At 45.4% G+C, this 26,471-nt stretch overlaps 2 protein-coding genes across 5 annotated transcripts in view; one reads left to right on the plus strand and one right to left on the minus strand.

Moving 5' to 3' along the window:
- COQ9 (coenzyme Q9) overlaps window positions 1–10,360 on the minus strand; it is a 28,351-nt gene extending 17,991 nt beyond the window's left edge. Inside the window, exons 1-4 of one of the 2 annotated variants that reach the window (XM_075189458.1) lie at window positions 10,250–10,360; window positions 2,761–2,893; window positions 2,291–2,426; window positions 2,073–2,215 (exon numbers count right to left, since the gene is read on the minus strand). In XM_075189458.1, the coding sequence (XP_075045559.1) occupies window positions 2,073–2,215; window positions 2,291–2,426; window positions 2,761–2,893; window positions 10,250–10,328 (491 nt within the window). In that variant the 5' untranslated portion in view covers window positions 10,329–10,360. Of the gene's footprint in view, window positions 1–2,072; window positions 2,216–2,290; window positions 2,427–2,760; window positions 2,894–3,791; window positions 4,809–10,249 lie in introns of those variants that run through there. The other variant, XM_075189459.1, reaches the window with a different exon arrangement.
- Window positions 10,361–10,382: 22 nt separating this feature from the next.
- CIAPIN1 (cytokine induced apoptosis inhibitor 1) lies at window positions 10,383–26,469 on the plus strand. Of its 3 annotated transcripts, none has more exons than XM_075189457.1 (10): window positions 10,383–10,465; window positions 15,132–15,295; window positions 15,551–15,703; window positions 16,687–16,763; window positions 17,247–17,406; window positions 17,717–17,790; window positions 18,493–18,614; window positions 22,599–22,680; window positions 23,288–24,582; window positions 24,839–26,469. In XM_075189457.1, exons 2-9 carry the CDS (start codon window positions 15,133–15,135, stop codon window positions 23,396–23,398), a joined length of 942 nt encoding a protein of 313 aa, XP_075045558.1. In that variant the 5' UTR covers window positions 10,383–10,465; window position 15,132; the 3' UTR covers window positions 23,399–24,582; window positions 24,839–26,469. The 3 variants fall into 3 exon arrangements, with proteins under 3 accessions (XP_075045558.1, XP_075045555.1, XP_075045556.1); XM_075189454.1 differs by lacking the exon at window positions 10,383–10,465 and adding an exon at window positions 10,474–10,496; XM_075189455.1 differs by lacking the exon at window positions 10,383–10,465 and adding an exon at window positions 10,474–10,496 and having other exon boundaries at window positions 24,890–26,469.
- Window positions 26,470–26,471: the final 2 nt, after the last annotated feature.

Raw genomic sequence — 26,471 nt, forward strand, 5'->3', positions numbered from 1 at the left:
CCAGCGCTGGGTACATGACGTGTATACTGTACTTACTCAGGGCTGGGTACATGACGTGTATACTGTACTTACCCAGCGCTGGGTACATGACGTGTATACTGTACTTACTCAGTGCTGGGTACATGACGTGTATACTGTACTTACTCAGGGCTGGGTACATGACATGTATACTGTACTTACCCAGCGCTGGGTACATGACGTGTATACTGTACTTACTCAGGGCTGGGTACATGATGTGTATACTGTACTTACTCAGCGCTGGGTACATGACGTGTATACTGTACTTACTCAGCGCTGGGTACATGACGTGTATACTGTACTTACTCAGGGCTGGGTACATGACGTGTATACTGTACTTACCCAGCGCTGGGTACATGACGTGTATACTGTACTTACTCATGGCTGGATACATGACGTGTATACTGTACTCAGCGCTGGGTACATGACGTGTATACTGTACTTACTCAGCGCTGGGTACATGACGTGTATACTGTACTTACTCAGGGCTGGATACATGACGTGTATACTGTACTCAGCGCTGGGTACATGACGTGTATACTGTACTTACTCAGGGCTGGGTACATGACGTGTATACTGTACTTACTCAGGGCTGGGTACATGACGTGTATACTGTACTTACCCAGCGCTGGGTACATGACGTGTATACTGTACTTACTCAGGGCTGGGTACATGACGTGTATACTGTACTTACCCAGCGCTGGGTACATGACGTGTATACTGTACTTACTCAGGGCTGGGTACATGACGTGTATACTGTACTTACTCAGCGCTGGGTAAATGACGTGTATACTGTACTTACTCAGCGCTGGGTACATGACGTGTATACTGTACTTACTCAGCGCTGGGTACATGACGTGTACACTGTACTTACTCAGCGCTGGGTACATGACGTGTATACTGTACTTACCCAGCGCTGGGTACATGACGTGTATACTGTACTTACTCAGGGCTGGGTACATGACGTGTATACTGTACTTACTCAGGGCTGGATACATGACGTGTATACTGTACTTACCCAGCGCAGGGTACATGACGTGTATACTGTACTTACCCAGGGCTGGATACATGACGTGTATACTGTACTCAGCGCTGGGTACATGACGTGTATACTGTACTTACTCGGCGCTGGGTACATGACGTGTATACTGTACTCAGCGCTGGGTACATGACGTGTATACTGTACTTACTCGGCGCTGGGTACATGACGTGTATACTGTACTCAGGGCTGGGTACATGACGTGTATACTGTACTTACTTAGGGCTGGGTACATGACATGTATACTGTACTCAGGGCTGGGTACATGACGTGTATACTGTACTCAGGGCTGGGTACATGACGTGTATACTGTACTTACTCAGGGCTGGGTACATGACGTGTATACTGTACTCAGGGCTGGGTACATGACGTGTATACTGTACTCAGGGCTGGGTACATGACGTGTATACTGTACTCAGGGCTGGGTACATGACGTGTATACTGTACTTACTCAGCGCTGGGTACATGACGTGTATACTGTACTTACTCAGCGCTGGGTACATGACGTGTATACTGTACTTACTCAGCGCTGGGTACATGACGTGTATACTGTACTTACTCAGCGCTGGGTACATGACGTGTATACTGTACTTACTCAGCGCTGGGTACATGACGTGTATACTGTACTTACTCAGCGCTGGGTACATGACGTGTATACTGTACTCAGCGCTGGATACATGACGTGTATACTGTACTTACTCAGCGCTGGGTACATGACGTGTATACTGTACTCAGCGCTGGGTACATGACGTGTATACTGTACTTACTCAGCGCTGGGTACATGACGTGTATACTGTACTCAGCGCTGGGTACATGACGTGTATACTGTACTTACTCAGCGCTGGGTACATGACGTGTATACTGTACTTACTCGGCGCTGGGTACATGACGTGTATACTGTACTTACTCGGCGCTGGGTACATGACGTGTATACTGTACTTACTCAGCGCTGGGTACATGACGTGTATACTGTACTTACTCAGCGCTGGGTACATGACGTGTATACTGTACTTACTCGGCGCTCCCCAGCTGCACCAGTTTGTGCTCCTCCTCCAGCATTTCTGCCAGTTTCCTGTTACACTGAGACACAAAGTGCAGGACCAGCTCACCGCCTTCACTTCCAAACATTCCCGCCGCAGCCGAAGATAGATCCAAGGACTGAAGAGAGAAGCCACAAGTTATACACACACTGTGCCCAGAGGACAGCCACACTACCAGCCTGCAGGGAATTACCTTGGCTCCTTGAGCAATGGCCTCCGAGGTCCATCCATATTCAGGCACAAACACCAAAGCTGCAGTTAGAATGCGTTCCTGGAGCTGCTCCACACTCTCATAGCCCTCCGATTCCTCTCCTCCCTGGTCCGTGTACCTGGAGATAAACCACCAAAACTCTCATTCTATTCAGATGCTGGTCTTTAACAAGGTTTATTCATCATCATCATTACACAAACTCTCACTGAGGCGACAAGTTCACCTGAAGAACCTCTATTTAAGAGCAGCTGTATATGAGATCATGTCAAGAATGGAGAGTATTACAATCCAAACGTGAACCTGAGAGACATGAGAGTTTGCACTCTATAGGAATGGTCATGAGAAGGCGTATGTGTACAGACATGAGAATAAATTGTGGTCATGGAGAAATAACGAAACTACCTCTCGGCATGATGAAATGTCACACCAGCGGGAAATAGATAGGGCCGTACCTTGGAGGTGAAGAGCTCTGTTCCTCAGCTTTGTCCGATGGGTCAATGTGTGTAAATGATGGAGGGGTTGTCTTCTGATCTTCAACATACTTCATAGGTGATGACACCCACAAGGTCCGAGGGGAGGACAATGCTGGAAAGAAAGGTGCATTTCAGATGTTCACTAATCTTTGCCATCCTTATGAAATATAGTGATAAAATTTGTATTAGAGAGCGGTCATTGGCTCTAAGATATGTCTAATCTGCAGAACGTACCCTCAGATATCGTAAATTACTAGGGGGCATTCTGATCACATGAAAATAATGCCAAATAAATAAGGGTAGTTCTACGACAGCAATCTGGCCTTCATATCTCCAATATATATCTTCATATCTCCAATTACATTATCAGCCATGAGGAATTTGAAAGAAACCCGTTGTTGAAAATTTTATCATAAAGTTTTGGAAATAATAATAAATTCCCAGCAAAAATATGGAGGTGGCCACCAGCGGGGCTCTCACCAAATCTCTAGGAGAAATATTTCTGCTTTTTTATTTGCGTAACTTTTATCTGTAATTAACATGTTTATTGTTCAGTCCTTTTTCTCTGTATAACACCAGGGGGTAAATGTATCAAAGGCTGTTTTTTTCATCTTGCGGGAGATCGGCGTCTTTGCAGCTAAAATTTTAAGCGGTGATAGATTGTTAAGGCAAGTTTCCCTTTACAAGGCAGCGCCGCTTTAAATTTTAGCTGTCAACTCACCGGCGACTTGAAAAAACCGGAGTATGATACATTTACCCCCAGAAGGGGAGGTTAGCTGATGGAGTGGACAAACATAGTCCTGAGGAAGGAACACTCTCAGACACACCGTATCAAAACAAAGCAACAGAAGCACTATGGAAGTCAACACGATATGGGCTTATTTATAAGTTAGCATGGAGAGTAAACTATAGATGGTGAATAATCAGCTCACTGGACAACTCCTCCATAATTAAGTCATGCAACCCCAAGAGCTAGAACGTAAACTATAGACGGTAAATGGTAAACTCACTGGATAACTCCTCATTCAGGTATAGGGCCATAAAACTTGGAGGACACTGGAGCACAGCCATAGAAGCAATGATCTTGTTGAAGACCCACAGAGCTGAGGAAAACACAAATGGGAGCACCAGAAAAAGCAAAGTGGAGGAAGTGTTTGTGGTACTTCAATATGCAGATATAAGGGTAAGCACCCTTAATATTCCGTTCCACAAGACCCAAATCTAAACCAAAGAAACTCCATCTTGAACTGCTCCCGTGGAAAGAATTTGTTGAGGGCCTCCAAATACAACACATGGTGCAAGTGCCTGCTTGGACACAGGAAGAAGTTGGATGCAAAAAAAAAATAAACCCTCCGGTGATCTGGAACAGCGAGGTGTACTGGCACATCCAGCAGTCCTTTAATGGGCATTCCTCCATTCCAGGCCTTTAGCAACCTGTGGAGGAGAAAAGAGTTTGGGGGAGCTCCCAAAAGGACAGACAGTATCCCAGATTTCAGGAGTTGTTGAAGTGAAAGAGATTATCCCTACTATTTCTGCAGACCTGCAACATAGCCAGTAGTCAGGAAGCGTTACCACTCTCATTCGTTTATTCTATCCCTTCTCGTCCAGAAGAGCTTTATTTTGGCCTGCGCTCCCACCAAGCAGAGAGTCAGGAGCTTCGAGAACTGTTCTTACAACTGATTGGTACCCGAGCAGTAAAGGGAGCTCTTGCAGTAGAAATTAACTCATTTAGATTTATTCTGTGGACAGAACGAACTCTTTCCTCCCGTAGCGACCTCAATTATCTTCTCTAGTTCCGTAGAGGGCTTTCCCTGAAAAAGCATAAACAGGGGCCTTATATAAATAGAATCTGCTGACCAGGATTCCAAACACTCATTTTCTCCAGAAGTTGTTCTGCCCAAGTGATGGTGGTATTGGCTACCCAAGTGGCTGCAATGGCTGGCCTTGGCGTCAAACTAAAGGTGGAAAGCAGGCTCTTTAGAAGACTATATAATCTCCGAGCCGTCTTTGAAGAGCCGTCCTTGAAGAGTAGATGTGGTCCTCAGAGACCTACAAAAACAGAGGTCCAGAGTTAAAAATGATTCCCACAACTCCAAATCTCCCTGAGAAACGCTGTGAGGCATGAAAGCATTAGTCTGGATCCATCATCTCACTGCCACCAACGCATTAAAGCGTTGGACTGGTGGAAATACAGCTGGGTGAACGGATTGACTTTATTCTTTTAAAGTCTGAATGTTCAGGGATAAAAGTACATATCTGATGACACAGAATCACTTTTACAGGGAGTGGTTAGCCGGATTCGTGTAGGAATTGTCTTGAGTCCTATTTTCATCAACCTCCATTGTTTCACATTCCTTTTTACAAGAGTAAATATCCACAACTGACTTGTCCAAAACATTCTCCAAATGCCCCATTAATGGGAAATAGTAGGGATAATCTCTTTCACTTGCGCTTTGTGGAGCCTGAAGGGCTTCTTTGCAAGATCTGTGACAGACTGAATTGGGGACCAAGCCCAGGTTAGTCCTCAGAAGGAAGCACCCAAGGTACTCTACCCTGTATCCCCCATCAGGACAAGGACATGGGAAATGCGTCCACCAATGATTGGACACATTCTGGCTGAGGGATAGCATGGAGTCTCAGCTCGCATGGGTGTTACCATGGACTGTGGAGCAGCACAGGTATTGCAGAGGATTGGCCTGCAGGTAATAAAGTCTGGCATTTGGTCCAGCAAGCTAACGTTGGGGAGCTAACGCCTTTCATCTTCAACATAGGTTCCTGAGAATTGCCTATGCCCACCTTAATGAAGGGAATAGCTGTATATTTACCCCCCTGTCATCATCTAAAGGAGGGTGAGCCAGAGGAGAATTGGAAATGCCCCATGTTCCTCTGCTATGCCAGCTATAAAGAGCAAGAGTATAAAGAAGAAACACTTCTGTGAAAGGGGTGATCCTGGGAGAGCTAGAAATCATCCTTGTCCTGAACATTGTTTCAAGAAGACAGAGCTGTACAGGCTGAACTAAGTCTGTAAGCTGTGAAAAATGAATTGCAGCGACCAGACAGGATGACAACAAAGTGGCAGGGGTCCACAGCATTTATGACCCCCTCCTCACCATAGGAAGTCAATGGTCCACTTGACCTGCAGCTGAGCCCAAGGACAGAGGTGGGGGATAAAGGACTCCAGTGATTGGAGCCAGAGATGAAAATTACACTCCCTGATGTATTCCAAGGAACAGATGAAACTGTTCCTCAAATAATACAAAACAAAAATTATGTAACTAAGGGCAGATGGTCCTCAGCAAATTTCTAACACTGGAATACGGTCGGAGGGGGTGCACATAGCTCACTGTCTGTGTCCCCCTAACACAGATCGAGAAATGTTATTATGATGAAGTTGTGGAAAGCACAATACTACCTTAATTTTATCACTAGAAAATTACCTATTTTACAGATGTCCCGAAACCTGATGGACCCAGGAAGTGAAGAATATTTAGATTATGATGGGGTGTTCAGTAAGCTGCAGCTGATTGGATAACCCAAAGTGCTCAGAACTTTGATATGTGCCTCTGGTCCAAACTGTTGTTGCCTTCACTAAAAACTCCTGTCCACAGCTGTGTGAACGTCAAGCCTCGGCCCTCCAGCAGCATTATAAGGCTAGGGCTATAGGGAGGGCGCTGTTTGCAGATGGACATAGTAGTTTCCGCTATCATGCAGAGCAAATTATGAAAGTTCGATAAAGGGTATTTTTACACATCAATTACAATCGCAAAAAAATAACCTGTAAATGACCATTCTCCCAATGAATGTACCCTTGTCTGCTCAGGAAAAAGTCCAGCACACATATATCTGTAAACAGATTAGATATCAACCAGAGGACAATCTGCATAAACCAGATATTGACCAGTAATTACCATCATAGTAACTCTGGAGCTATTTGTGGCACCTCTGAAAAAGTGGGGAGCGGGTAAGTATTAAACCGATAACATGCAGGCTCAATAGCTTCGTCTATGAGAAAATAAACTTTCAAAAGGGGTTACATGTCCACTCAAAACTCACCTTTTCAAGCTCGCCTATGCTACCACCTCCTGACCATCTATCACCTCTTCTTCCTTAGCCTGTTATCTCCATTTTCTCTCAGCTGGTCCTACTGTCTCTCACCACCCCTCCATCTAGAATGTAAGCTTTTGCGGGCAGGGTCCTCTCTACCTATTGACCCACGTCTGTCCACTGTCTGACTCCCTTGTATGTCCTGTCATGTATTTTGCTGCACTCGTGAGTCCCCATAGCTTCACTCACACTCATCTGTGCCACTTATGTGTATTACCTCATCTATTTGTTGCTTGCTTTTATATCTGGCGCTACAGAACCTGTGACGCCTTATAAATAAATAAATTAGAATGAAAATACTGAGGTACAGTAATAGTGACAATATGGGGTGCATGGGGTTACATATATTAGGGGCCATTACTGGTAATTATGGGGGACATTAGATATTTCCTGTGAACCTCTAGGACAGAGGAGAGGTTTACACACACTGGGGGTGTCAGTGAAAACACTGAGGCACTTTAAGGTTAAGAAGATGTGGTGTCTGAGGTTACATATACTGGGGGGTATTACTGGTAATTTAGGGGGGTGTGAGATATTAGATATACCTGGGGTGTTGCTGGTAATTTAGGGGTACATTAGATATTTCCTGTGAACCTCTAGGACAGAGGAGAGGGTTACACACACTGGGGGTGTCAGTGAAAACACTGAGGTACATTAAGGTTAAGAAGATGTAGTGTCTGAGGTTACATGTACTGGGGGGTATTACTGGTAATTTAGTGGTACATTAGATATTTCCTGTGAACCTCTAGGACAGAGGAGAGGGTTACATGTACTGGGGGGTATTACTGGTAATTTAGGGGTACATTAGATATTTCCTGTGAACCTCTAGGACAGAGGAGAGGGTTACACGTATTAAGGGGTATTACTGGTAATTTAGGGGTACATTAGATATTTCCTGTGAACCTCTAGGACAGTGGAGAGGGTTACACGTACTGGGGGGTGTTGCTGGTAATTTAGTGGTACATTAGATATTTCCTGTGAACCTCTAGGACAGAGGAGAGGGTTACATGTACTGGGGGGTATTACTGGTAATTTAGGGGTACATTAGATATTTCCTGTGAACCTCTAGGACAGTGGAGAGGGTTACATGTACTGGGGGGTGTTGCTGGTAATTTAGTGGTACATTAGATATTTCCTGTGAACCTCTAGGACAGAGGCGAGGGTTATACGTACTGGGGGGTATTACTGGTAATTTAGGGGTACATTAGATATTTCCTGTGAACCTCTAGGACAGAGGAGAGGGTTACACGTACTGGGGGGTATTACTGGTAATTTAGGGGTACAGTAGATATTTCCTGTGAACCTCTAGGACAGAGGAGAGGGTTACATGTACTGGGGGGTATTACTGGTAATTTAGGGGTACATTAGATATTTCCTGTGAACCTCTAGGACAGAGGAGAGGGTTACATGTACTGGGGGGTATTACTGGTAATTTAGGGGTACATTAGATATTTCCTGTGAACCTCTAGGACAGAGGAGAGGGTTACACGTACTGGGGGGTATTACTGGTAATTTAGGGGTACAGTAGATATTTTCTGTGAACCTCTAGGACAGAGGAGAGGGTTACACGTACTGGGGGGTATTACTGGTAATTTAGTGGTACATTAGATATTTCCTGTGAACCTCTAGGACAGAGGAGAGGGTTACACGTACTGGGGGGTATTACTGGTAATTTAGTGGTACATTAGATATTTCCTGTGAACCTCTAGGACAGGGGAGAGGGTTACATGTACTGGGGGGTATTACTGGTAATTTAGTGGTACATTAGATATTTCCTGTGAACCTCTAGGACAGAGGAGAGGGTTACACGTACTGGGGGGTGTTGCTGGTAATTTAGGGGTACATTAGATATTTCCTGTGAACCTCTAGGACAGAGGAGAGGGTTACACGTATTAAGGGGTATTACTGGTAATTTAGGGGTACATTAGATATTTCCTGTGAACCTCTAGGACAGTGGAGAGGGTTACACGTACTGGGGGGTGTTGCTGGTAATTTAGTGGTACATTAGATATTTCCTGTGAACCTCTAGGACAGAGGAGAGGGTTACATGTACTGGGGGGTATTACTGGTAATTTAGGGGTACATTAGATATTTCCTGTGAACCTCTAGGACAGTGGAGAGGGTTACATGTACTGGGGGGTGTTGCTGGTAATTTAGTGGTACATTAGATATTTCCTGTGAACCTCTAGGACAGAGGCGAGGGTTATACGTACTGGGGGGTATTACTGGTAATTTAGGGGTACATTAGATATTTCCTGTGAACCTCTAGGACAGAGGAGAGGGTTACACGTACTGGGGGGTATTACTGGTAATTTAGGGGTACAGTAGATATTTCCTGTGAACCTCTAGGACAGAGGAGAGGGTTACATGTACTGGGGGGTATTACTGGTAATTTAGGGGTACATTAGATATTTCCTGTGAACCTCTAGGACAGAGGAGAGGGTTACATGTACTGGGGGGTATTACTGGTAATTTAGGGGTACATTAGATATTTCCTGTGAACCTCTAGGACAGAGGAGAGGGTTACACGTACTGGGGGGTATTACTGGTAATTTAGGGGTACAGTAGATATTTTCTGTGAACCTCTAGGACAGAGGAGAGGGTTACACGTACTGGGGGGTATTACTGGTAATTTAGTGGTACATTAGATATTTCCTGTGAACCTCTAGGACAGAGGAGAGGGTTACACGTACTGGGGGGTATTACTGGTAATTTAGTGGTACATTAGATATTTCCTGTGAACCTCTAGGACAGAGGAGAGGGTTACATGTACTGGGGGGTATTACTGGTAATTTAGGGGTACATTAGATATTTCCTGTGAACCTCTAGGACAGAGGAGAGGGTTACACGTACTGGGGGGTATTACTGGTAATTTAGGGGTACAGTAGATATTTTCTGTGAACCTCTAGGACAGAGGAGAGGGTTACACGTACTGGGGGGTATTACTGGTAATTTAGTGGTACATTAGATATTTCCTGTGAACCTCTAGGACAGAGGAGAGGGTTACACGTACTGGGGGGTGTTGCTGGTAATTTAGGGGTACATTAGATATTTCCTGTGAACCTCTAGGACAGAGGAGAGGGTTACACGTATTGGGGGGTATTACTGGTAATTTAGGGGTACATTAGATATTTCCTGTGAACCTCTAGGACAGGGGAGAGGGTTACATGTACTGGGGGTGTCACTGGAAACATGGACTAGATTAGGGGTGACTATGAGAATATTGAAGTGTGGATGACCCCTGGTGGCAGTAAAGGGGTTAATGTCATCACCTTGCAGCTACTTCCGGGGCAGAGCCCTCCCCTTTACATTCGCCCCAGACCTCTACCCGCCCCCAGCCCGTCGTCCTGTGCCCACTCCTCACCGAGTCGCTGCCGCCCCCACACCAGACGAGGCCATTGCCCCCTCACAGCTCTCAGCACCCCAGCTGCCGAAGCTGCCATCTTGGAAGCTGGCAGCACGGGGCGTGGACTACGTCTGCCAAAAGGTGGGTGTGGTTTATACGTCACAGTTATCAGTTCCGGGGTCAAGTGTCGTCTAAACAGCAAGTGGGGCAGCTGCTGTGAGCGCGAGGAGTCAGGTGACCGGATCATAGGATAGAATAATATAATGTCATTATAGTATATAGTGTAATATATAATATATAGTGTAATGTATAATGTCATTATAGTATATAGTGTAATATATAATATATAGTGTAATGTATAATGTCATTATAGTGTATAGTGTAATATATAATGTCATTATAGTATATAGTGTAATATATAATGTCATTATAGTATATAGTGTAATATATAATATATAATGTCATTATAGTATATAGTGTAATATATAATATATAGTGTAATGTATAATGTCATTATAGTGTAATATATAATGTCATTATAGTATATAGTGTAATATATAATGTCATTATAGTATATAGTGTAATATATAATGTCATTATAGTATATAGTGTAATATATAATGTCAGGTTAGCAGTTTTCTTCTCAAGTAGGCCACTGGGTGCTCCTGCCCATCAGGCCCCACCTGGCTAAGTACTGCTCCCAGTCCACACTGTGACGCGTCAGTTTGCACAATAAAGTCCTTGTCATAATTAAGCGCCAACAGTACTGGAGCACGAACTTCCTTTAATGACTGAAATGCCAGCTCACAAGCGGGTGTCCAGTCAACTACTTTGGGGAGTATATTCTTAGTGAGATCTGTCAGGGGCTTCGCTACAGTACTAAAGTCTGGGACAGAGCGTCTAGTACCCTGCAGTCATTAAGAATGTTAGTACATGTAACTGGGTCGTGGGCTTGGGCCAGGCTCGGATTGTCTCTACCTTAGCTGGTTCTGACCTAACCCGTCCCCCCAAACGATCACCCAGGTACTGTACTTCTGACATCCCCATCTGGCACTTCTCTGCCCTAACAGTCCAACCTGCCCACCCCATCTTCCCTAACACCAGCCCTATTTGCTCTAGATTATCTTCCCAAATCTTACTGAAATTGGAAATGTCCTCTAGGTAACCCTGCACTCGAACTAACTCATCTACAGAAGCGCTAATACAGGGCAAGGGGTAGGTGTCAGGCATAGGCACAGGCAGGGGACCTACTATATCCACAGCGACTTGCTGAAAAGGTTCCCCAATCATTGGCAAGGACCTGAGGGGAGCATGAACACTGGGAAGCTGACACACATCACAGGACTTACAGTAGGCCAGGATGTCATCAGTCACTTCAGGCCAGAAAAAGTTCTGCTTCAGTGTTTGGTCTCTGCCCTGGTGTCCCTCCATAATGATTTCATAAGCAACTGTCATTAGTTGCGCACAAATGCCCCGTGGTACCACCAGTTGAACTTGTTCCCAAACTGGTCTATCCCATTCTACCTTCCTAGCTACATGGTACAACAACCCTTTACTCCAGGTCACACTCCCTACCTCCATCGCTGGAAGGCTGCTGCCAGCCTGGCACCTCATGCCTTCCAGGGAGGGATCAGAGAGCTGCGCAGCCCTGAACTTTCCCCTGCGGCCCTCACTATCATCTAAGTCAGGATACGCTGCAGGGGGGTCTATGTTTGGGTGACTAGGGTCAGTCAAAATGGGGTCCCTGTGGTCAGCTGTACTCACCGCTGGAGCTGGCATACTGCTAGGGACAGGAGCATCACCGGGCACCCCCACAAGATCAGGTTGGCAAGAGACATCCTCTGCGTAGCTAGGGGACGTAGTCTTTTCAGAGGCAAAGGGCTGGCTGTTTCCTGAAGAAATAGCAGATGTGGTTTTTTCCTCTGGGCTGGGCTGTGCAGGTGTAGATCCTGAAGACTGTAGCTGAGCAGATTGGCTCTGGGTGATAGTGTTGAGAAATTTGGTCACAATTACACCCCCAACAACATTGCCCAAAATCACATCAGTTGGGAGGCCATCCATAACGGCAACATCTGGCAACTCCTGGCCATCTCCACAGTCCAGATACACCCTCACTACAGGCACTTCTTTTCCCAGTCCATCTGCCACAGTAACCTTGGCAGTGTGATCCTGCAATACTGCAGCAGGATCAATAAGATGGGGACTCACAACAGTAATTGAGGCCCCTGAATCTCTGTCCTTCACCCTGCAGGGGTCCCACTTGGACCGGCTGCAGGTTCCTCCTCATATTTTTAGGGGGTCTTTTGAACACACAGGTGACTCTCTCCGCTGAGTCATCTTCAGACACGCCACACGCCATTGGGCTGGCAGGGGTGAAAACAGTCTCTAATGGCTCACCTTCACCAGTTAAGCAAGTTAGCCGGGCCCCAGGACTCAGATTAGGGGCACGAGTCTGGGGTGCTGGGGCTGTGGGACAGTCCATCCTTAAATGACCGATTCTCCCGCAGCTGTAGCACTTCTTCTCCAGCCTGGGCTCTGGTGGTCTCATAACTCCCAGGGACAGGACGGGGCAGTGGCTGGCGAATGGTACCCGAAGGGTTAGGTACTTGCTTTTGGGGGTGAGTAGTAGAGGGGTGTCCCCCTGATTGTACAGTCCTTTGGGGTTGGCTGTTAACCTGGCGCATCTGCCAGTATGGCCTCACTGCCACATGTGGGACCCACCGATTGCCCCACAACTTGATGATAAGCAACCGCTCCGCCTCAGTGGCTTTGTCTCCCAGGGACTCCAGCTGTTGCATTAGTACAGAAAAGTTACCCTCATCATGCTGTTGAACTTGCATCACTGGATCACTCTGTAGGAGGGGACTGTTGCTGGAAACAGGTGCTGTGTTCTGGGATGTTACTGCAGGTACCTCTAGGTGTGAAGTTAATGTCTCCTCCAGGTCACTGTCAGCTTCCTCATCTGCTGACCCGTACTGCACATCCCAGGCTCTCAGCGCCTTTTTCATTTCGCTCCTTGTTGCTGTGTAAGAAATTTCCAACTTCTTTGCTTGGCTCAGTATCTCCAGGTCCACCCTGGACACTTTACTGTACTTTGCCATCCTGTGCATTCTCCTGGCTGCAGTTATTCCTCGCCTGAATAACTCGGCTCTCCTGACTGCAGCACGAAAAGCCGCCCGGGTTTATCCCGCCGCTTGCCACCAGAAATCTGTGACAGGATGGGCCGCCTATGCCACCCTGTCTGTTGTTGCTGGGAACCGGCTGGGCTTACTTTTCCACCGTTCCCTTTCGTTATTTCGAATACGCCCCTCCTGCCGCAGTGGGAGGGGCCTGCTGCCACCACTGAGCTCCTGCTATGGCACTCAGAACCGGGTTCCTTCTGGGTCACTGACGCTGCTAGTGTATCTCCTTGCTTGGGGTACCTGGCTGGTAACTCCGGACCTCTTACTATGGATCTGGGTTACTGTGAATGGATCCCCCCTGGCCTATCACACTAACCAGGGCTGCTGGGTAGCGCAGAGCGTTGGTACTGGAATAGCTTGGGTCCAAACCGCAGAGACGGCCGGAGAACGGATTAGATTTTAGGGTCTAATCTGTAGATCACAGGAAAACAGCGATATTGAAGATGATTCCAAGCAGGTCTTTAAAGCAAGATGTTTATTGCTCACACACACTGGTGGAAGGTCCCAGTGTGATCAGGTCAGATGACAATTCAGAAGAACACTAACATGCTCACAGAGCTCCCCTTTTATACAGTTCAGAAATAGTCTAATATTAGAAACAGGATATATTATATTGACACAAACATGAATTTACATACATTTCAAGGCTAACAAAATGTACACTTATCTATGAAATTCACTCTGGCAAAGGCCACACAGTAAGGACCCCCTGATGAGGTCTTTGGCCGGAGCAGACATGACACTTCATCACAAACTTCGTTAGCACTTTCTGCCATCAGACTTCCTTGTACATGTCCTAATTGGAGGTTTCCACAAGCAACCTTACAAATCCTACACAATGACACTTCCATACTAAATACATCCCAATACACACCAGACCTCCATCCACAAAGGCCTATTGTATCAGATATATGCATCAGAAATAAGGCATATCCTTTAGCAAGGTTAAATAGAGACAAATTTCTTTCCTGGTCTCAGAAATAACGACTTCCTATCTTACACTAAACAAGAATAAGTGCAAGTGCAAGTGCAAATGCATAAATAAGTGCCCTGCGCTATTCGCTTTAAATACATTTTTTACCCAAAGTTATTTAATAGTGATCCAGTCACAAACATATAATGTCATTATAGTATATCCTGTAATATAATGTCAATACATTAGGGGTCAATACAGAGAGCTTTCATGGGAACTTTTTACCCCAAGGACCATACACAGGACACGTGGTCATCCCCTAAGGTTAGAGGAGAGGAAATTTCACAACCAGCAAAGGAAGGGGTTCTTTACAGTAAGGGCAGTCAAGATATGGAATTCATTGCCAGGGAAGGTTGTGATGGCAGATTCAATAGATATGTTTAAGAAAGGGTTAGACAATTTTTTAGCGGAAAGGTGTATCCAGGGATACGACCGTTAATTTAAAATAAAGGATAGTAGTGGATATAGGGTAAAAATTGGATTGCAATATTGAGTCTGGGGGGATTTTCAAAATTGAAACAGATGGGTGGTTGCCTACTCTGGATTAATTTCAAATATAAGTGCAGGATCGCAGGAGATCCAATATAGGTTGAACTTGATGGACTGGTGTCTTTTTTCAACCTCATCAACTATGTAACTATGTAACTATGTAATGTCATATAAAGTGTGTAATGTAATATTCTTAGTGGCCTTGGTGGATCTCCTCAGTGCTGTGATCATAATATCTCCTCTGTTGCCGGTACAGGATGGAAGGACTGGGACATTTCCTCTCATCCGGTCATCATGTAGCTGTGACCTGGGACAACACATCCACCCCAGACCTCTTGCAGGAGTTTGTATCTCAGGTTCAGGCCGCTGTCACCTCTGCAGGAAAAGTCTCTGTGGAGAATGTGGAGAGATTGTTGTTGTGTGAGTCCATGTGGAATATTCTTATGTGAAGTTACATTGGTTTCTGGGGTATTATTTCCCTCACTACCAGATCTGCATGATGCCATATATACACATCTCCAGATAGGAGCGGATACATAGTAAGAGTATGAAACAAAACATAGAATGTAATAAAGTGTCTCATGTTATAGAATGTATTCATGATTCCACGGGGTAATATTAGTTGGATTGGAAGACATGTTGTTCTGCTTTCTATGTAATTGTTTGTCCTCCCAGCGGCTCACACAGACTCCAGGTTTGACATCATTCTCCTCGGTCTGGTCCCGGGAAGTGTTGCTGTCCACAACTCTGATGTTTTGGCTGAAGTGGCTCGAATCCTGAAGCCTGGAGGAACAGTGATTATTCAGGAACCAGTGGACCTTCAAGCAGGTGAGACTGGGGCACTGTGTGACTTTATCTGGCTACAAGAACCTCTCAGAACATCTTTCATCCACATGAAATCTGCTGGGTAATTCCACCATAAGCACCAACTAATAGTTATGTGCTTCTGAATGACACAAGGATTTACCGGGGAGCCAGCTGGAGATCCTCACTTCTCCCCTTCTCCCCCTTGTAGAATTGTCAGGGCCCCTTCCCATTTATACTTCTATGAGAATTTTACAGGGGAGCGGAAGATTTTGTTAGATACATCAGGGGATACCATGAATCGTGGAGTGCAGATAAGTTACAATATATATTTTATATATTTCAATTTTTTTCCACCCTAAGGTAAATCTATAGGTCAGGATGTGTTGTCAGCTGTGTGCTCCTGATGGCTGGTGGGATGTTGTCCTGCTAATCATCTTTGCAGTATGTGCGTGATCAGCTGACAGGTTCTTTTGAGAGTCAGGACGACATAGTTGAGTTGATAGGGGGATCTGATATACAGTATGTCACGTACCATTCTCCCCTTTTCTGCTCTCTCTGATACCCTGTTCCTCATTACCAAACGCGTTTCGTCAAGTAACTTGATTTCTTCAGGGGGTCAGTGTAGATCAAACGCTCATAGAGAAAAGGTATTTATAGGGTCCAGCTCAGGATCCCTCCCATTACTTGTATATCACATAAAGACCTTAATGTAATATATGGGATCCGAACAAGTAACTGATCTATGTACAGAAAGAAATAACAAAAACCTTCATTATAATCTAATAAAAATGACTGAATTGTTCAGCAATGCAGAGACCTATATCTGCACATCTGTGGGTTAGGGGTGTGTACACGCGTGCATGACTTGATTAGTGCCAAACCCACTTGCATGTGGAATTAGACATATAACTGTCACATGTCCACATCCTTTTCTAGTTACATGTGTGTGCTTGTTCCTGGCTCAGTGTATAACGTGGTAGTGATGACGCGTGCTTCTTTCCCAGCTCATGATGTGCTTCTCAGATCCCCAGCTCGTCTTTCCTCTGCTCTCACTCTGGCGGGATTTACAGGGGTGACGCAGGTAAGTGCTTAGTGTCCAGGGTCGTTATTACACACGGGGATAACTGTACTTCCCGTCATGGCCCAGTGCTGCTATCCCTGCACCCGGAGGCAGCTGTTTTGTGGGCTTAACCCAGAATAATAAGAACACAGCCTCTGCGTTGACTGGGAACGAGCGACATGACTGAGGCATGAGGCACTTTTAGGAGGTAGCTACGTTTAAATATTGTACCTCACTGATGATTAGGTTGATATTGGTTGGGCACACAGGTGACGGGTATAGCCAACAATGGAACGTAGAATAAGAGGTAGACTGAGGGGTAATCTCAGAAACACATTTTGTGTGTCAGTAAATGCCCCCATATAACAGCGGCTGCTACTGATAACGCTGGTTGGTTAGAGCCATATTGCTTATCATTTGTTCATGAGAACCCCAACAGTAGGAGGCGCCATAGAAGTACCCATGTAACCGTGGGGTAATAACCCCCATTGTTTTTTCCCCTAGTTGCTACAAGAGCCTCTGACATCACAGCAGATAGGAAGCATCAGGAAACCTCTGGGCTACTCGGGCAGTGAAATGGCCGCCATCAGAATAGCAGCTAAAAAACCCAACTTCGAAGTGGGATCTACAAGACAGCTGGTGCTTGCCAAGCGCCCAGTGGAAGGTAATTACTATTCATAGAAACACAGCTTCCCTGGGGAGCCCAGATGTGTGCGACGCATTACAGGGGTGTACAGAACATTGGGGGAGGTGCACAGAGGGTGGGGGGGGAATCTGATGTAAATTCCAGGGGTGCACAGAACACAGAGGGGGGTTAGTTCTAGGGGTGCACATAATATAGGGGGGGATCTCAGAGGTGCACGGATGAGGGGAGGGGGGTGGATTTCAGCGGTGTACTGTGCATTGTAGGCTCTGAGACTCCAGCAGTACCCAGGTCCATGTGAGACCACTGTATAATAACCTTTCTCTCCCAGGTAAACCCTCTGTGGATCCAGCTGCTGTGAAACTGTGGACACTGTCTGCCAGTGACATGAATGACACGGACGGGGTCAGTATTTGTAGCTTCTCTACAACAGACAGCAAACAAGTTTTGTTTTTTTTCCATATATCTGCTAAAAAAGTGAATTATTGCAAATGTGATAATGGTTAATTTACATTTTAAAAATGTTATTTTTGGCATTTTTATCTGCTAGATTTGCAACTTTATTGCAGGATTTTCTTAACACTATGTATAAGTATTAAAAGCTTCTATCAAAGGACAGATAGGAATATTAACCACAACCTCTCGGATGACTAGGACCTTTACTATCGATTCCTATTGTCTCTGGAAGCCTATTCAATCTGGGGGTGTTGCTTTATTCCATTTGGGGGGTGTTGAAGTTCAGATCGTTGGAAGAATTGATGTGAACAGTAGGTTCCCATGAATAAATTGCAGCCTATTTTTTCAGCATAGTCTCAGTGACGGGATAAAAATGTAAAGTTGGCTGCAGGTAGATTGGAAAACATGTCGGGCACCAGTAAATGAATCTTACGAACAGCTTGAGGAGACAAGTCGGAGGTTGATAAATGGTGGTGTTGGGAAAGGGATTCTTTAGTCTGTATTAGAGCAGTTTAGACTTTAATCTACAAACTCACTGCCGGCTCCTGTGTCCCACCAACACACGTTGCTAGTGGTTATTATATTATCGGTGGTAATGGTTTAGAAGGTAACGTAAACATCTGTAAACATGAACATTTCTTCTGATCTCAGGATCTCTTAGACTCAGACGAGCTCTTGGATCAGGAAGACCTGAAGAAGCCTCTTCCTTCCTCCCTGCAAAAAAGTGGATGTGGGGAAGGTAGTGAGAAGAAACGCAAGGCCTGCAAGAACTGGTGAGACCTCAGCTCCGTGTCCTATGTTACGTAGGACCCTCATCCTCCCTCTAGGGTAACACACCAGAGTAACTCTGCCCTCTTACTAGGATTCCTGATTAGTACCAGAGGCATCCCATACTCTAGCAGGGACTCCTTACATGTATCAGGGGTACTCCACCCTCTATGATTCCTGATTAGTACCAGAGGCATCCCATACTCTAGCAGGATCTCCTTACATGTATCAGGGGTACTTCACCCTCTATGATTCCTGATTAGTACCAGAGGCATCCCATACTCTAGCAGGATCTCCTTACATATATCAGGGGTACTCCACCCTCTATGATTCCTGATTAGTACCAGAGGCATCCCATACTCTAGCAGGATCTCCTTACATGTATCAGGGGTACTCCACCCTCTAGGATTCCTGATTAGTACCAGAGGCATCCCATACTCTAGCAGGATCTCCTTACACATATCAGAGACACTCCACCCTCTATGATTCCTGATTAGTACCAGAGGCATCCCATACTCTAGCAGGATCTCCTTACATGTATCAGGGGTACTCCACCCTCTATGATTCCTGATTAGTACCAGAGGCATCCCATACTCTAGCAGGATCTCCTTACATGTATCAGAGACACTCCACCCTCTATGATTCCTGATTAGTACCAGAGGCATCCCATACTCTAGCAGGATCTCCTTACATGTATCAGGGGTACTCCACCCTCTATGATTCCTGATTAGTACCAGAGGCATCCCATACTCTAGCAAGATCTCCTTACATGTATCGGGGGTACTCCACCCTCTATGATTCCTGATTAGTACCAGAGGCATCCCATACTCTAGCAGGATCTCCTTACATGTATCAGAGACACTCCACCCTCTATGATTCCTGATTAGTACCAGAGGCATCCCATACTCTAGCAGGATCTCCTTACATGTATCAGGGGTACTCCACCCTCTATGATTCCTGATTAGTACCAGAGGCATCCCATACTCTAGCAGGATCTCCTTACATGTATCTGACACTCCACCCTCTATGATTCCTGATTAGTACCAGAGGCATCCCATACTCTAGCAGGATCTCCTTACATGTATCAGGGACACTCCACCCTCTATGATTCCTGATTAGTACCAGAGGCATCCCATACTCTAGCAGGATCTCCTTACATGTATCAGAGACACTCCACCCTCTATGATTCCTGATTAGTACCAGAGGCATCCCATACTCTAGCAGGATCTCCTTACATGTATCAGGGGTACTCCACCCTCTAGGATTCCTGATTAGTACCAGAGGCATCCCATACTCTAGCAGGATCTCCTTACATGTATCAGACACTCCACCCTCTATGATTCCTGATTAGTACCAGAGGCATCCCATACTCTAGCAGGATCTCCTTACATGTATCAGGGGTACTCCACCCTCTAGGATTCCTGATTAGTACCAGAGGCATCCCATACTCTAGCAGGATCTCCTTACATGTATCAGACACTCCACCCTCTATGATTCCTGATTAGTACCAGAGGCATCCCATACTCTAGCAGGATCTCCTTACATGTATCGGAGACACTCCACCCTCTATTGTTCCTGATTAGTACCAGAGGCATCCCATACTCTAGCAGGATCTCCTTACATGTATCGGAGACACTCCACCCTCTATGATTCCTGATTAGTACCAGAGGCATCCCATACTCTAGCAGGATCTCCTTACATGTATCAGGGACACTCCACCCTCTATGATTCCTGATTAGTACCAGAGGCATCCCATACTCTAGCAGGATCTCCTTACATGTATCAGAGACACTCCACCCTCTATGATTCCTGATTAGTACCAGAGGCATCCCATACTCTAGCAGGATTTTCTTACATGTATCTGACACTCCACCCTCTATGATTCCCGATTAGTACCAGAGGCATCCCATACTCTAGCAAGATCTCCTTACATGTATCAGACACTCCACCCTCTATGATTCCTGATTAGTACCAGAGGCATCCCATACTCTAGCAGGATCTCCTTACATGTATCAGAGACACTCCACCCTCTATGATTCCTGATTAGTACCAGAGGCATCCCATACTCTAGCAGGATCTCCTTACATGTATCAGGGGTACTCCACCCTCTAGGATTCCTGATTAGTACCAGAGGCATCCCATACTCTAGCAGGATCTCCTTACATGTATCAGACACTCCACCCTCTATGATTCCTGATTAGTACCAGAGGCATCCCATACTCTAGCAGGATCTCCTTACATGTATCAGGGGTACTCCACCCTCTAGGATTCCTGATTAGTACCAGAGGCATCCCATACTCTAGCAGGATCTCCTTACATGTATCAGACACTCCACCCTCTATGATTCCTGATTAGTACCAGAGGCATCCCATACTCTAGCAGGATCTCCTTACATGTATCGGAGACACTCCACCCTCTATTGTTCCTGATTAGTACCAGAGGCATCCCATACTCTAGCAGGATCTCCTTACATGTATCGGAGACACTCCACCCTCTATGATTCCTGATTAGTACCAGAGGCATCCCATACTCTAGCAGGATCTCCTTACATGTATCAGGGACACTCCACCCTCTATGATTCCTGATTAGTACCAGAGGCATCCCATACTCTAGCAGGATCTCCTTACATGTATCAGAGACACTCCACCCTCTATGATTCCTGATTAGTACCAGAGGCATCCCATACTCTAGCAGGATTTTCTTACATGTATCTGACACTCCACCCTCTATGATTCCCGATTAGTACCAGAGGCATCCCATACTCTAGCAAGATCTCCTTACATGTATCAGACACTCCACCCTCTATGATTCCTGATTAGTACCAGAGGCATCCCATACTCTAGCAGGATCTCCTTACATGTATCAGGGGTACTCCACCCTCTAGGATTCCTGATTAGTACCAGAGGCATCCCATACTCTAGCAGGATCTCCTTACACGTATCGGAGACACTCCACCCTCTATGATTCCTGATTAGTACCAGAGGCATCCCATACTCTAGCAGGATCTCCTTACATGTATCTGACACTCCACCCTCTATGATTCCCGATTAGTACCAGAGGCATCCCATACTCTAGCAGGGACTCCTTACATGTATCGGAGATACTCCACCCTCTATGATTCCTGATTAGTACCAGAGGCATCCCATACTCTAGCAGGATCTCCTTACATGTATCAGAGACACTCCACCCTCTATGATTCCTGATTAGTACGAGGCATCACATACTCTAGCAGGATCTCCTTACATGTATCAAGGGTACTCCACCCTCTATGATTCCTGATTAGTACCAGAGGCATCCCATACTCTAGCAGGGACTCCTTACATATATCAAGGGTACTCCACCCTCTATGATTCCTGATTAGTACCAGAGGCATCCCATACTCTAGCAGGGTCTCCTTACATGTATCAGAGACACTCCACCCTCTATGATTCCTGATTAGTACCAGAGGCATCCCATACTCTAGCAGGATCTCCTTACACGTATCGGGGGTACTCCACCCTCTATGATTCCTGATTATTACCAGAGGCATCCCATACTCTAGCAGGATCTCCTTACACGTATCGGGGGTACTCCACCCTCTATGATTCCTGATTATTACCAGAGGCATCCCATACTCTAGCAGGCTTCCCTTACATGTATCAAGGGTACTCCACCATCTTACCATGATCACTGAAGTTTGCCACAGGCATCATATATTGTAGCAGGGTCTCTTCACATGTACCAGAGGAACTCTACTCTTTTACCATGACTGATTTCAGATACTAGAGGGAATTCATTCTCAAGCCAGGCTTCTTGGCATGTGCCGCAGGAACCCCACACATTATCCAGATTTTCTGATATTTACTAGAGGGATCCCATCTTTTAGACATATATTCTGACATGCTCCAGTGGGATCCATTGTGCAGTCTTGCCAGAACTAGTAGGGTATTAACTAAAGTAAATGCTTTATTCAATGTAAATCTGATAACTTGTTTGTTTATCTCACACAGCACATGTGGATTAGCAGAGGAGTTGGAGGAGGAAAAGAGCAATATTATTACCCCCAAATCTGCACCTTCAGCATGTGGCAATGTGAGTATTGTGTCCCGAAAGCATATTAATGAACTATTTTAGCGTGGGAGGTACAAGGATAAAATGATGGATGTAAAAAGATGTTTGAGGCTGAACAGACAGATCAGAGACTGATGGGTGAACAATGCTAAGTAGAAGGAGTAGAGACTAATATAGAGGGTAGGAAGTGAAGGAGGCTGAGGTGGGTAGAATCTGAAAGGTGGTGTTTGGGAGCTGACAGCAGAGACAGTAAGGGGTGGAGTAGAGGTTGATAGAGGGAGGCTGGATGTGAATGAGGCTAAGGCAGTAGAGGCTGAAAGGTGGTGTTTGGGAGCTGACAGCAGAGACAGTAAGGGGTGGAGTAGAGGTTGATAGAGGGAGGCAGGGAGTGAAGGAGGCTAAGGCAGTAGAGGCTGAAAGGTGGTGTTTGGGAGCTGACAGTAAGGGGTGGAGTAGAAGTTGATAGAGGGAGGCTGGATGTGAATGAGGCTGAAAGGTGGTGTTTAGGAGCTGACGCCAGAGGATGGAGTGGAGGAGTAAATAGTGTTGATGGGCAGGATATGATAGTCTGGAGGGAGGAGAAGAGCATGGGATGAGGACCATGATGGCAAAGCTTCATGTCTTTCAGTGTTACTTAGGAGACGCGTTTCGCTGTGCAAGTTGCCCGTATCTAGGAATGCCAGCATTTAAACCGGGAGAGAAGGTGCTACTGAATCCCAGCCAGCTGCAGGACTCCTAGTGCTTGTGCAGTTGTCTCTATGTGTGTATATAATGATGTTATTTACAATAAAAGTCTGAGTCTGTTGTTACTGTATTTATTTGAATATGTATTTTATGGTTGGAAAGAGCCATCAATGCTCTCCTGATATTAGACTTTAGGTGCTCTCATACACGCAGGGTCAATCAAATGAGTTTAGTAATTCAGTTCAAGGATTCAAAGTAACTTCTACTGCGGCGATACTGATGAAGCCTCATCCCAGCGGTGATGTCCACTGACCTTGTGGATGGTTTGTTCTTGAGTTTGGTACGTACCTGTCTGGAGATAAATCTCGGCACTTAGTCCCTGGTAACAGTGCTGGGGAACACCAATAGTTTTATCTGCAATGAAGACTGTAAAGTATTATCGTGATGAATCCATGGACCAAACCGTTTAGTAAACAGGGGCTTCACTCTCACCGTAGAGCTGGAAGAGGGGACCAGCGTGGTTACCCCCCACTTGTAGATCAGCTACTGACACCAGTAAGTGTCATTTCTCTTTGAGAAACAGAAGGTAAAACCGCAGTACTTGAGAAGGTGATAACATTGACTGAAAGGCTACTGCGGCCTTTCTCCTATATTCTTCCCATGCATGCTGCGACCAAAGAGCCAGTCACTGCTGTATTCTCTGCACAGGTACTGAAGGAAGATGCAGAACAGGTAGGTTTCCTAGTTTGTAAGTACATTTATCTAGCAAACCATGACCACGTACAGTACGTTGTAGAGGGGAGGAGACCTGTTCTAGTACTGGCTTATCTGTAGCCCATTAGTCTTACAGAACACTCCTTATCTCTCCTGCCAGATACGACTCTGTGTCTGTACCAGGCGGAGATCACGGACTTCAGCCTGGTATCCAGACTCTGATTCTTTCTTCTCTATTGTAGAACACGGTCGATAATCATTCTTGTATTGCTGCAGTTACCCAGCTAATAAACTACTTGGTCTTTCTATCGCAGCCTGATACAGGCAGGATTCCCATTCTAACATCACACATTGTATGAAGAGATTTCATGGAGAACCAGTATTAGCTCATTTTATCTTATCTAGTAGTGAAAAGGTCATGTAGTTACTCATTATATCCTGACACACCTTTATCCTGCAACAACGTCCTCTCCCAGGCACTCTGCACTCAACTTCCATCTATGGAGGGACCTCAATCCTGTCCAGGTGAGTCCCATTTTTGACTGGGGTGTACAATGGGGAGGAGAATATACAGACATTTAATTATTGTAGGATGAATCAATATATATCTACTCCCCACTATAGAATAACGATCATGTCACTCAGACTGTACTATAGGGAGTAGATCCTGTAACGTGCTGTTTTATTGGCCATAAATATTGCATAACCGTTTAGTCAGTGAGCACTGTGACCTGACAACAATACAGACTGGGATAGTGACAGAAATTACTTTTCTCTTTAGCCACTGCGTTGTCTCCTCATGCTTTGTCCTGATCATGGGTTCTGCTGTCAGTTGCAGAACAGGAAGAAGGCGTAACCAGAGGAAGTCCCTAAACTCTGCACCTCCGGAAAGCTGCTTGGACATTAATTTGGCCACAGAAGAAGAGCTGATGACTCTTCCAGGTGTCACGCGAACCTTAGCACAAAGTATCACAGCACACCGCCGCAAGATCCATGGCTTCCGCCGCGTGGAAGATCTTGCCCTGGTGGCGGGAGTAGGGGCCGAGCGAATGCTGGAGCTGCGACCGGAAATTCGAGTGGAAAGGAGTGCGCCACAGTGTGGGGAGCGTAATGGGGTAATAATACCCACTGACACTAAGATTTCAGATGGAGTTTGTAAAAGTAAGGGACAGCAAGAAGTGGACCCGAGATAGATCGTACTTCACACGGTGTGTTCTGAAATTCTTTTTCTGCATTCCTTCTCTTACAATGACGGAACATTCATTGTATTTGTTTCTGTATCAAGAAAGAATCCTAAACTGACAATGGGCATCTGGGTGTTTGGAATTGTCATAGGAAACACCTGCCATGTAAAGACCAGATGTAGGTTTAGATGTTTCCTACTTTCTGTCCAATTAGGAAGCTCCCAATGAGGAACGTGATTTGTTAGATATGGAGACAGTGGCAGAGTTCAAGGTCTATGAATTTAGGGAATGGCAGTAAAAATGTTACCCTCTTAATTCTCGAGGGTCTGTAATTACCAGGCAATAGCAGCATAGATCATAGCTAAAGCCGTTTATCTACAAGGTAATCTGGGTTTCAGAAGACATTACGTAACATTCAGAAATATATCTGTAAAAGTCAACAGGTGCTGCATCGATAAGAGTTAAAAAAACAAACCATTATCTTTCGTAATTCTCCAGCTAGAAGCAGCACCAGAGTGTTTCAGTAAACTACAGATGAGTCCAGTGCACATAGTGAAACAAGTTTTCTCCCATTCTCACACACCCCTGCAAATATTCAGGTATGTAATCACTGACAGATGACCACTATACATCACTATGGACTGAAAGAAGTAACTTTATATGCTGGAAGGACCCTGGACACAGCTTGAGGCATCTGAAGACCGTACTGCACATACTGACTGTATGGTCTGATACAGATCTATAGATTGATCCCACCATAGGCGATTACTGTCCAATTTGCCTAAACTGGATGAGAGGCGGCTGCTCAAGACTTGGATCACTTCATCTATAACCTGGTTGGAAGATGACCACACGCACAGACTGACAGCAGTCATGTTACCACCATGCCGATAATGTTCTATTGCTCTAAGGAGAACTCTTGTTGGTCAGTCTGATTACCCTATGTCAGGACATAAATGACAGATGTACGTAGAATTGTTCTTAGCACTTGTATCGTAGTGAGGTGATAAAGGTAGCAGTACTGTGTATGTATTGAGATTCCAGCTTACCATGCTGTAGAGGTGGCCTGAACTTACCATAATTAAAAGGTAATCATAAGATTAAAAGCCATGTATCATTGATACAAAGAAACTTGTGATGATTATTGAACGTGTTCAGTCACCGGGCCTCTGAGAGGTCACAGATATTACATCTCCAGCCCCTGTAATAAATAAACACTTAGACTGTTCA

Source organism: Mixophyes fleayi, chromosome 10 (assembly GCF_038048845.1).
Source record: "Mixophyes fleayi isolate aMixFle1 chromosome 10, aMixFle1.hap1, whole genome shotgun sequence".
Classification (NCBI taxonomy): Eukaryota; Metazoa; Chordata; class Amphibia; order Anura; family Limnodynastidae; genus Mixophyes; species Mixophyes fleayi.

Coding starts and splice junctions, on each gene's coding strand:
- CIAPIN1 (XM_075189454.1), top strand. Junction 16,764..17,246: donor GATTTACAGGGGTGACGCAG/GTAAGTGCTTAG, acceptor TTTTTCCCCTAG/TTGCTACAAGAGCCTCTGAC. Junction 17,791..18,492: donor ACATGAATGACACGGACGGG/GTCAGTATTTGT, acceptor TTCTGATCTCAG/GATCTCTTAGACTCAGACGA.